This window comes from Amphibalanus amphitrite, unplaced genomic scaffold, assembly GCF_019059575.1.
Source record: "Amphibalanus amphitrite isolate SeventyFive unplaced genomic scaffold, NRLGWU_Aamphi_draft 000088F_arrow, whole genome shotgun sequence".
In the NCBI taxonomy this organism is placed as follows: Eukaryota; Metazoa; Arthropoda; class Thecostraca; order Balanomorpha; family Balanidae; genus Amphibalanus; species Amphibalanus amphitrite.
This window is the reverse complement of record NW_024881584.1, coordinates 895938-908709: the sequence shown is the minus strand read 5'-3', so window position 1 is coordinate 908709 and position 12772 is coordinate 895938. Positions and strand designations below refer to the sequence as shown.

Here is a 12772-nt window from a genome sequence, read left to right as displayed (position 1 = left end):
CCGGGAGCTGCATTCCTGTTTAGCTCCGTTATAAGGCCCGCTACTTCACGGGCACTTATGATCCTACTGGGACCCGGTGCTTCAAGCGCAGATGTCCTATATGCGTCTACTAACTTATGAACGGTCTCGTGCTCAGCTGCAAGCCCCTCAGAGTCACCGTCCCTGTGCGTGAGGCTGAAGTGGTCAGCAAGATCATCAGCCGAGAGTGTCGCACGAGGGGTAGCTGAGCCTCTCCGCGCTCTCTCAACCTGCCGCCAAAACTGTTTTACGTTACCGTCACGGCGAAACGCTGCCATCAGACGAGCGCTGTCGTCCACCTTGGCTCGTGCGGCTGCGACACGAGCTCGTCGATAATCTCGCCGTGCAGCACGAAAACAGCTGTGAAGCACCGTCAGCTGTGGGTGATCTGACTCTACCCACAATCGGTGCCAAAACCGAGCGCGATCACGGGCTGCAGAGACAGCCGGAGTCCACCAAGACTCTGGCGATTTCCAGCGGCGAGAACAGCCGGACTCGGACGCAGCTCGATGAATAGATGCCGTCAGGTGGCTGTCCAGCTGCTCGACATCCAAGTCTTCCGGATTGCGCAAAACCAGAAGCTGGGCTAGCTAGACGTCTACGGTATTCATCGTTCCGAACATCACAGCTCCAGTTTAACACCGTGCGAGCCGGTGAAAATGCACTCCCCGCCGCCTTCTGGCACCGCCTTACTGTGAGGGATAGTGTGCAAATCAGAGGTAAATGTGGGCTCAAGTTATCGACACATGGCTGAATGATGTGGCAAGACTGCAACTGACTAAAAATGAAGTCATGTGGTACTAAGATGTGATCAATGTGTGTCGAATAGCCACCGCGCTCATACGTATAGTCTAGTGACTGACTAAATCTGAACTCCGCCGTTACTAAGTCATGTGCGTCCAGAAGTCGCTGTAACTCGCGGCTAAATGCGTTAAAGCCATGGAATCTTGCCCATTGAGCTGGACGCTGAGCGAGTGGGAGTCGTGGGAGAGCACAGTTAAAATATCCGAGTAGCATAATTGGCGCTGCAGGTCTGATTTCACACATCATGGAGTCCAAGCTCGCGCACGTATCTCTATACAGTTCTAACTGCTCAAAAGTGCCACTAAAGTACGGCATGTAGCAGCCTATAACATTGAGCACTGGCAGCCCACCGCTGCTTATTTGGAGCCCCAAAAGACGAGACGACTCGCACTCAATCTGAGCAAACGTAAAAGAGTCATCACACCTGCATATCATGGCTGTCCCGCCGCGCCGGCGCCCTTCTCCAGCGCCTGGAGGTGTCTCCATCGCAAACGATTGAAATATTTGTACATTATCAACATCGTAGCAGTTAAGGGCATCCCCCAGGAGGTCTGCTTCGGCATAGGATACCCATGTCTCGGAGAGAAACAATACATCTAAGTACTCAAACAGTAAGCGGCGGCGCTTAATGCTCCCTCGCAGTTATAGCAGCCGACGCGAAACAAGCGATCATTCAGGGAGGTCGTATCAGCCTCTCCAGATGGGCAGTTACTGGCCCCACCAGGATCCACTACCGTTTGGGACAGGGACGCTGCCGAATGATGGGGCGCTGGTTGTGAAATGTTCCGTCCGGCCTGATCCCCCGGCTGACAGACAGGGCCAGCTCTCCGTCCGAAACGGACCCAACGCTACCTGGTGCTGACTACGCAGCGGTTGTAGTTCACCAGTAGACGCATGTGCAGGGGGCTGCTGCAGATGCTGCTCCCGAGGCTGCAGGTGAGGTGGGGACAGCGGTGTCAGAGGCTGTTGCTGCAGTCGTGGCCACTGTTGCTGCTGCATCTGTTGATCTCGAGGTTGCGGTTGGAGCGGTGGCAGCTGTTGCTGCTGCTGCTGCTGCTGCTGCAGCAGCAAGTGTTGCTGTTGCTGCTGCTGCTGCAGCAAGTGCTGCTGCTCCCGGTGCAGATACTGAGGCGGCGGCACCGATGGGAGCACTGTACCTTGCTGCTGCAGCTGAAGCTGCTGTAGCATTGGCTGCGTCTGCTGCAGAGTTGATGAGAGCTGTGACATCTGGCTCATGGTCTGCGGCCTTGGCTGAAGGTGGATGTTCACCATCTGAGGAGGAGGAGGCTGAGAGAACTGCTCGTTGTTCTGGGGCTCCAGCCATGGGGTTCCTGGCTGCTGGTACCTGTATGCACCTTGCCACTGACCAACTTCAGGTTGCGGTGGAGCCGTTGACTGACGACCCCATACCATTGGCTGAAGACCAGCCGGTGGTGGCCGAGACTGCTGAAGAGGAGCCTCGGCTACGCGTTGCTGCCACGGATACGGCGGCTGAGAGTTACGCTGGGTCGTAAAGCCATGAACTGACGCCTCTCTGCTGGTCGCCTGGCGCTGGAACTGCTTCCCTTGCTGTTGGTGCTCTTGTCTAGGGCGGAAGAATCGCCTTCTGCGGACTGGATCTCTCCCGGTGGGACGAGATGGCAGGTCAAGACGCTGCTTCTGGCCCTTCGGTTTAGGGTCAGCGGGCGCCCTGTGCTCTCCCGCCTCATTGCCACTGTCGTCTGTGTCGGTCTGTTGGCCAGGACCAGAACGCTGATGCATATGGGAGACGATAGCACGTGCCAGACGGTCCAAATCGAGAGAGCGGGCCACGTCAGTTTCGGTACTCGCTGGCAGCAGTGGCTGGCTTCCTTCCGGCTTCTTGTTGTCCTTGTTCTGCCTGGCAGAGACAGAGGGAGGTGGCAGAGAGACCGGCTCATCTGTAGCAGCGCTGCTGTCTGGTTCTGGCATGGTGAGAGGCGTTGGCTTGGACGAGGCACTTGTCTGTCCAGGCTCCGGGCGAGTGACGCCGCTGATTGTAGCAGCCGCACTGGGTACAGGCTCTGCCTGATCAGCGGCTGGAACCACGGTGGGATCTCCTGATCCAGACGAATCTCCAGTAGGCTCCGTGGTTCTGTCAGGAACGGTCGGGTCTGCTAGATGGCAATGGTGGCAATACAACAAAACTCCACGTGGAAACTGGGCTGTCCGAACGTAGCGTTAGCGATTAAACCACTGCTTTTAACCCATGTTGTAATTGCAGATTCGTGTACATTGGTGGCGCTTGATACGGGCTACGGGGCTGGGAATAGCAGCATTAGAAGTAAATTGGCTTAAAAACGTTCCATTGCGTGTCCGACAACCAAAGGGCCATCATAGGCAGTTGGTACTGGGCAGCCAGTGCTGCGACCACAATATGAATAAAACTTTTGGTCGGCGACCACCAAACACCTTTTTTGAGCCCTTTTTGCACATGAGTACGACATATCAGGCTCTTCCGATTTACATAATCCAAGTGTCTTCTCCATTAGCGTCGCCACGGGGGGCAAGCGGGGCAGCTTGCCCCCCCAACCTCGGACCGGGCACCCCCTGAGATCGATACAGATCCGATGAGATTTTGGAGTCGGGAAAAATGGGGGTACCTTTCTGAGAATGCCTGTGAGGTCAGACTCGGTTGAAGGGTGCAATTCAGGCCAGAGTCGGAGTCGCAGTCGCCAAAATCTTCACGACGCCGATTCCAGACTCGGGAAAGTCAATACTGTGATTCATTCCATGTTCCTAGTTGGTTCTTTATTACATTTTATAGCCGATTTTCATAAGTTTTGAAGTGCTGACACAAAATTTACGTTCAAAGTGTGACACTAAATCTTCGGGCCTTCTTAACCCGCGAGTTGCTGGGGGGGGGGGCGTTAAACGCCCCCACTTTTTTCGCCGGGCCATAGCATAAAAACGGCGCGCCGCAGGCGCGCCAAATTTTGGGTACCTGTAGGGAATTGATTTAAGTTAATTGTGGGAGAGTTTCAAAAAAATCGGTCGGAAAATTTTTGAGATATCGAGGTTTTAATGACGTCATGATTTCTGAGTTTTCGACCAAAAACGGCATATGTTCAAAAAATCATATAAAATCACAGAATAGACATACAGACATGCCGTAAACGCCATTAGACTGCCAATACCATGAACAATCAAATGGCTATCTTCGATTATTGATTATTGTTCCGCATTTTCCAAAATCTTGAACTGAATCTTGGCAATTTCTCGTTACTACTTCACGACCATGATACACGCATTTCTTAAATTGAACTTTTTGAGCCAAAACGTACACATATGATAAAATGAATGTCACCATCGTGTTCTACGCTCCAAATTACCCATAAAACATGTGTCACAGGCTGCGAATATCAGTTTTGATTTTCGGGGATATGTGCCTACCCGGTTGACCTGACCTTGACCCTGACCTATGCTTGACTGACATCTACATGGAGCTGACACGCTTGTAGGCCTTATATGATGGATTATGCACCGTTTTGACAGTGTTTATGACGAAAGGCGCCCATTGCGAAGTCCTGAAGTCCATGCTACTGAAAGCCCGATTTCAGGTGTTTGACCTGACCTTGACCCGACCTGTGACCTCAAAATTCAACTTTAAAGTACTCATCTGAAGCGTCTCGTCGCGTTCTTTCGTTTGCCGCCTCGTGCGTTTCGCTGCGCCTATTGGTTCTCGAGTTATCGGCTGGGGGCGTTTAACGCCCCCCCCCCCCCCCCCCCAGCAAACGGTGTGTGGCGAAATACCCCAGCAACTGCCGGGTTAACTCTCGTCAAATATCTCCGACAGACTCAAGTACCGTTCAAGTGCCACAGGGCTCATGAGCTTGCTTTTCACACAGGCTCCGAAGGAGCTCCACTGAGCTCTAAGAAGCCTTCAGAGGGCCCAAACCGGCCTCTGAGAGTCCCACTGGTGTCCATATTCTCTGAATGCCCATATGTACAGGGATCTTTGAGGACCTTACACATGCGTAGATCTCTGAAGGGCCACACGGATCTTTGAGAATACTTACGATACGAGAAGGCGACAGATTTTGCACAACTCACGTGTGCCTCTGAGGGTCCCAGCACATGTTTCAATTCTTATGTCTCTATGTAGGGTCCTTAGGGATTCGACACAAACCTCCGGGGTTCACACTGCTATCTGAGGGCTCCCGGCTCACCCTGGGCCTGGTCTCTTAGCGCCCGCCGCCCACACTGGCTTCTGAGGGCCCCACCTTGGGCTCGGAAAGCCCTAAAGCACCACAAACACGTAACTATTTGGGGTGACCAACGCCGATCTTCAGGATCCTAAGCAGGCTTCTGAGAGCCCACACTGACCCTGAGTGGCCTAAAATGGCCTGGAAGTCCCAGGCCTGCCGCTAAGGGATCCCTTGCCGCTATGCCGTGCGAAATTTGGGTTCCGTTATCTTTTCTTCGCATTTGCAGCGCTTCCCCAAAATGATATAATGTGAGTTCTTTATTCCACGTCTGCGATTGCGCGCCCACTTGGCGCACCGCCAACCAGAACACAACCACGCCCAGCGCGGGCCGGCGGCCGACTCCCGGAAACCCCGAGTCCGCGCGCCGGCGCCGCCAGAGGCGTCGTAGAACCTCTGCGACTGCATGCATGTGTAGGGCCGGGGTGCCGAGCTCTGCGCCACGATTGCTGCCTCCCATCCACGACACGGTGCTTATGCTTTCTTAAGTTTATATTGTGGTGCGGAGTTCAAAATCTCAAATCTCAGACATTGCTTGAGCTCCGCTATCAACTCGCTATGAGCTCCACAGACTAGCTCCACAATTAGCTCGCGTCCTGCAACAGATTAAAATTAACTTAACAACGCACAAATACAAGCCAACGATGAAAATAACCACTAAGCAAAGCAAAGTTAACAACAAATGAGGGTTTACAACAATTCATAGTAACAAAATAGCAAATCTTACCGTTCACGCAGACGCACACAACAAGAACCACACAGAACCAGTGCACGAATGGCGGGGTCGCCGCCGCGCGGCCCGGACGGCCGACCCGCCGGCCAATCGTGGCGCGCAGCGATTGGTGGCTCTCGACCCGCGGGAGTCACATGACCGGAGCAGACAGATTTTTCCGCAACCGGCGCAGAGCCGCCGGATTGCTGCGTGGCACACCGCCTATACTCTTCCCCCTTAACGAGCATACAGCCCTCTCAACGTCCGCTTATCACCGGCCGGAACAGCGGCAGCACAATTCAGAAATCAATCACACACGCGCCGGACAATTGACACCATCGATGAGCACATTAATAACACTGCACAAATTCCAGCTAAATCCCTCTGAATCTGCAGCAATAATCGAACGAGTCTCCATTCAACCCACTAGAGACATAACAAATGAAGGAGTCGGGGCCCTCGATCCAACATTGCCCGCTCTACTTTATTTTCACCACAGAGACACGGGCTAGAACTTTCACATGACAATGCTCAGTGCTCACGGCTCAACGGCAGCTACCAAACAAAATTACCCATAAGTCAACCGCTCAGGAGCCACACCTTTGTTGCTCCGCGCAGAGCGTCTCAGAGGCGCATCGCCTAATGCGGTGGTCTCCGAACCCTCCGTCTGCCCTTCACGATTACCAGCGGGACTCAGTCTGTCACCCGCGCCTGGGTCAGGTCCCTGATCTCTCTCATCACCGGGGACACCGCTGGTCAAGAGCGGCACAGTGGGACTCAAATTCAGTGCCGGATGCGAAATACATGGGACATACGACTGATCAGGGGCAATACGAGTGAGTACAGCTGGCTCATCAGCATGGCCATTCCACTGAGACTCCCCCACCACCTCCCGAGACCAGTCACCCACACGTCCCCTCCCCCCTGTGGGCTGCACAGGATCAGTCGCGGGATCGGTCGCGACACCGCTCCGCGGCTGGTCCGGATCCTGTCCAGCTCGTGGCTTGAGCCTGTTATGGTGCACAAGTAGTGTCGCTTTGGCACCATCTAACCTTATCCTATAGTTCATATCTCCGACTTTGGCTATAACAACCGCGGGCTTCCACGGTCGGAGGAACTTATAATATGATCCCTTTGGGACCACTCCCTTGTGCAAATAAACACGGTCACCTGGGGCAAACTTAAAGTCATTTATCTTCCGATCATAAACCGCCTTGTTCCGTCGATGACTGAGTCTTGCATTGTCAAACGCGAGACGATGAAGTGCCTGCAAATTTGATCGCAGTTCATCAAGATAATCCGTGATGGGTCGGGTTCGGCCCTTCAGAGGGGTGTCGAGCTCCAGCTGAATCGGTAGCCGGGGCTCTCTTCCAAACATGACACAATAGGGTGACACACCTAAAGATCGATGCACTTGAGCTCGCAATCCAAGCAAAAGTAACGGGAGATTTCTATCCCACTCAGCGTGCTCATGCTGTTCAAGGAATTTTGCAAACATGTTAATCAGGGTTCGGTTGGTGCGTTCTACGATAGAATTGGACATGGGATGGAACGCGGTAGTCTTGGATTGAGCGATACCCAGAAGCTCGCACGTCTTTTTCAAGACTTCACCCGTGAAGTTAGCACCGCGGTCTGAATGAATCCGGCGTGGACAGCCGAATCGGGAAACAAACTCGCGAACGAACACTGTAGCAACTTCAGTTGCTTCTTGACTCTTTATCGGATACGCTTCTACCCAGCGTGAAAAGTGATCTACTACAACGAGAAGATTCTTGTGACCACTTGGAGTCTCTGGCAATGATGATAGAATGTCCAGACCCACTACCTCGAGTGGTTCTGTTGCTGAGAGCTCACCAAGCGAAGCCCTCGGAGCCGGAATTGGGGCGTTGCGCGAACCACACTGGGGACATTTCTTACAAAAGGACTCTATCTCGGTGAACATCTGTGGCCACCAGAACCGGAGTCTGGCCTGTTCGAACAGCTTGTCAGCTGCGAAGTGGCCACCGGAAGGCCCAGCGTGCAGTGACGCCAGGGCACTGGAAATGAGAGTTCTGGGCAACACAATCTGGAGCTGATCAGAGTCAAACGGTCTCCTTCGGTACAGACGAAAAAGTACCCCATTCACAAGTCGTAGTCGGTGCCACTGCGACAGAAACCGACCTGCTGCCGCAGACAATTCCTTCTTCTTCGGTTTGCGACCTGCAGACAGGTGTCTGCTGATCTCAGACAAGTCTGGATCCTGGTCCTGTTCAGCGCGAATATAGCTTACTGACCAGTCAGAAGCATTGACCCGAAACACGGGGGCAGAAAGACCTTCAGTCTGACAGGCCTTGTCGTCCACATCTGGAGGTCTGCGGCTGAGAGCGTCAGGCACGACGTGCTCTGACCCTGGACGGTGCTCGATGACGAACTGAAATTGGCCAAGAATCTCATACCACCGGGCCAATATACCAGATGGATTTTTGAAATTTAGTAACCATCGGAGGCTGGCATGATCAGTCCGGATTAAAAACTGCCGACCAAGCAAATACGGAGCGAATTTATCAACAAATAAAACCACTGCAAGTAACTCACGTTTAGTCACGCTGTAATTTGATTGCGCCTTTGAAAACTTATGACTGCCATACGCAATGACTTTCTCATCATCGCCGACACGCTGCTTCAGGACAGCACCCGCTGACTCCTGTGACGCGTCAGTCTCCAGAATGAACACACCAGCATTGGGACTGAAATCCGGCACGGTGAGAACCGGAGCCTCGCACAGGGCTGTGCGTAGCCTATCGAACGAGTTCTGAGCTTCGTCTGTCCACGCGAAACGAACGTCCTTGTGCAGCAGGCGCTGCAATGGGGCTGCAATGCTAGCAAAGTCTCTGACATGTTTACGCATAAAGCTGGCCATGCCAAGAAATGAAGCGAGTTGCTTGGCGGTTCGAGGAACTGGCCAGTTGCGGACTTTTTCGACCTTCTCAGGGTCGACTGCGACACCGTCGGCAGAAATGACGTGCCCAAGGAATTTCACAGACCTTTGGAACAGGGAGCATTTGCTCAGATTGAGTGTCAAGCCTGCGGCACGTAGCCTCTGTAGAACCAACTCGAGTTTGCTCATGACATCATCAAAATCTTTTCCACCTATCAAAATATCATCAAAGTATGCTACAGCAGTATCTGGAGGCACATCACGGAGCACTAGATCCAGAAGTCGAGCGCATGTCATCGGGGCGCCATTAATTCCTAGTGGAAGCCGCCTGTGCTTATATGAACCAAATGGAGTGACTATGGTAGTCTTGTCGCAGTCCTCAGGCGCTACTCCGATCTGGTAATAGCACTGCTTAAGATCGAGTACACAAAACATGGAATGACCCGCAAGAGAGTCAAGAATGGTATCAATTCGAGGAATGCCATATGCAGGAATCCGGGTCACTGCATTGACCTTGCGCAGGTCAGCGCAGATCCGAACACTGCCGTCCTTCTTGGTAACGACACAGATTGGAGAACCCCAACTACTCCCAAAGTTCTCCTCGAGAATACCAGCCTCAACCATACGATCGAGCTCAGCCTTTACCTTCTCCTGGAGGAAAGGGGGAACCCGACGAGCAGCACACCTGACAGGAGGGGCGTCTCCTGTGTCTATGTGATGCTGGACGAGAGACGTGAATCCGAGGCGACCATCAAGCATATCCTCGTACCGAGCGAGCAGAGAAGTGAGCGCGGCACGCTGTTGGTCGGAAAGATCACTACCGGACAGGTCGAGCCGATCACGCCAATCCCGCTCAGCGGTCTGATCGCCCGACAGCGGACACTCTGCGATACCGACCTCCAGCCGGCCGACCTCTGAACGCTTTGGAATCGTCACCGGCTGGGTTGTCACATTTCTAACCACACACGGAACCGACTGACCAGATACAGACACAATTGAGGGGACAAACTCAAGGCCCTCAATATCAGCGCACGGCTCCATCATAGCCGGGCCACGGTAGTCTGAATTCGGGACAAAACCAGAGAAAACTAACTCATGTCCCGGAGGAACAGACAGGTCATTCTGGAGAATCACCCGTCCCACAGAAATGACGGAAGCTGAAACTGAACGAACCGCTCGCGATGGCGTCAGAACCAGTTGGCCAGCAGACATGTCAATTACGCATGGGCACGCAGCCAAAAACTCTAACCCTAACATGACAGGCACATCAATACACTCTGAAACAAAGAAAGGCACAACTGTGATCTGACCTCCCAACTTTAGAGACACCTTTACCCTCCCCAGCAGCGGCAGAGGATCCTGTGCGGCTGTGCTCGCCACAGCAGACGTCTTCATCAGTGGAGGACGACTCGGCAAAACATCAAAGACAGACTTACTGAGCAAGTTAATACTGCTACCGGTGTCAAGTAGCAGGGAGCACCGAACACCGCCCACCACGCCATCGAAAGTCATATCACGCCTCAGCAGGACGACGCGGTCGACGTCCTCGGTTGACCCGTCGAGTCCGGAGCCGGATTCGGCCGTACGAACCGCGGCTGATGCATCGAGGGACCCATCCCCGGTGGATGCAGAGCTGCGTCCGCCTGCAGCGGCACCGGCGGCGGCCACTGAGCGCTGCCTGGTGCCGGAGCACCCCTGGCCCCCCTCTGCGGGTACGGGGCCCGACCCGGTGGGGCGGAACCGGCGGCCCCACTCGTGTTTTCCGGAGCCCTAAGTCCACAGACTCGAGCCAAGTGACCCTTGATGCCGCAGAGATAGCAGACAGAGTTCCTGTTACGACAGTTCCTACGGACATGGCCCTCACCACCACAACAAAAACAGAAACAGCCGGTAGCCTTGGAACCTCCGGTTCCCTTCAGACGAGCTAACTCCTTCTCCAACTCCTCGACCCTCTGACGGAGCACGTCGCTCTCAGACTGGACCTGCCGGACCGGCGCAGGCTGACTCACGTTCAGCCGTGCCGCGCAACACATGTTGCGGACTGCGACCAGTGCGGTGTCAAACGACGCAATGCCGTCAGAAATCAACCGGGACTGATACTGCATGGGTAGCGCCTGCATAAAGTAGTTGAACAGCAGACAATCAGCCTCACTGTCCGGGAACGCAGCGCAAACAAGTCCCCTCAGTCGGATGACAAATGCATCCAGGTCAGACCTTGGGTCAAACCTCAAGCCCCTCAGCTGCACCTGAGCCTCGATCACGCCATGGGAAGGGAAGGCCTGTCGGAGACCACCAAAAGCCAAAGTAATCGACTTTTTGGATGCCTCCGGGAGACAGTCATACGCATCACGAGCGATACCGGTAAGGCACAAAGGGAGTAGGCTAGCCTGCTTAGCGTTATCCCAGTTTTGAAAAGCCGCGTACGTCGTAAAGTCAGAAATAAACCTAGAAACTGAACCAGTGTTACCCCCAAATGACGGTAATCCCAGTGTAACCAAAGTCTGATGAGCCATGTTAAATGGTAATAACGTGAACGGGACGATTGCAAGTAAAATTACCAAGGGATTCGAGAGATCAGAGACCAAATACTCAGGCAGGTAATTTCTGTCCCAGAGGCACAGTGAAATCTTAACTCTAGGCGCCTAATATCAAAAATCGATAGAAAAAATAACCCGAATTTTCACAATCATCTAACTAAACAACGAACGTTGCACAGAAGTCAGTTAAAGTCACAAATGTATGAGGACCCCACAACGAATTAAAGTAACGTACGCACAAAGTAAAGTACAATATACAGGAACAATGATACAAGGTAACACAGTTCAACACTCACCCCATGAAGTCCATAACTCTCGCTCCACCCGTGCGCCACGTACGCACGCGTCAGGTCACGGAGACAGTTGGCAGCCCGCCAGCCGCGTCAGCTGGTCAGCTGGTCCGCCGCGCAGAGCCACTCCCCACGCGGTACCGCCAGGCGCTCGCCGCGCCCACCAACCGTCCGCACGTCCGCACGGCCGGCCGTCCGCCCGTCCGACCGTCCGCCAATCACAGCACGGAGTCACCGACCGGCCCTCGGGGCCCAGACGCCCGGTCGCCCGCCCGGCCGAGGCAGCCGGGTCCAGTCCGTAGCCTCGCCGCGGGTCCCAGCGGGGAGGCCGTCCGCGCGCCCGGCGCAGTCAGCTGTGCCGCACCGGAGCCTCGACACAGGCCCGAATAGCGAGCCGCTCAGCGGGGCCCGCAAGCAGCGCCCGTGCAAGCCACAGCCGGATGCAGGCAGCCGAACAGGAAGCGATGCTCCATGATCCACGTGCCACGTGCCAACAAGCGAGCACCCAAGTGGGGGGCAGCAAGACGCAGCTCAGACTCGGCCACGTGGGTGCGAAGGAGAACGCACACCGCTGCCACCAGATGTAGGGCCGGGGTGCCGAGCTCTGCGCCACGATTGCTGCCTCCCATCCACGACACGGTGCTTATGCTTTCTTAAGTTTATATTGTGGTGCGGAGTTCAAAATCTCAAATCTCAGACATTGCTTGAGCTCCGCTATCAACTCGCTATGAGCTCCACAGACTAGCTCCACAATTAACTCGCCATAAGCTCGACAATTAGCTCGCCATTAGCTCGACAATCAGCTCCACAATTAGCTCGCGTCCTGCAACAGATTAAAATTAACTTAACAACGCACAAATACAAGCCAACGATGAAAATAACCACTAAGCAAAGCAAAGTTAACAACAAATGAGGGTTTACAACAATTCATAGTAACAAAATAGCAAATCTTACCGTTCACGCAGACGCACACAACAAGAACCACACAGAACCAGTGCACGAATGGCGGGGTCGCCGCCGCGCGGCCCGGACGGCCGACCCGCCGGCCAATCGTGGCGCGCAGCGATTGGTGGCTCTCGACCCGCGGGAGTCACATGACCGGAGCAGACAGATTTTTCCGCAACCGGCGCAGAGCCGCCGGATTGCTGCGTGGCACACCGCCTATACATGCGTGAATGAAGGTTTCAGCAAGGTGATTCGATTACTGAGCGTTTTTAACCTTTTTTCTGGGTGATGATCATGAGCGACAAGCGTCTGAACGGGGGCTCTCT

General features: G+C 54.1%; 1 protein-coding gene across 1 annotated transcript; it reads right to left on the bottom strand.

Annotated features, from left to right (window-relative positions):
* Positions 1–640: 640 nt before the first annotated feature.
* LOC122379972 (transcriptional regulator DEF1-like) lies at positions 641–11521 on the bottom strand. Its single transcript, XM_043362676.1, has 6 exons — positions 11508–11521; positions 10604–10825; positions 9444–9629; positions 1901–2935; positions 1675–1752; positions 641–710 (listed from the first exon to the last, which is right to left on the bottom strand). Exons 1-6 carry the CDS (start codon positions 11519–11521, stop codon positions 641–643), a joined length of 1605 nt encoding a protein of 534 aa, XP_043218611.1.
* Positions 11522–12772: the final 1251 nt, after the last annotated feature.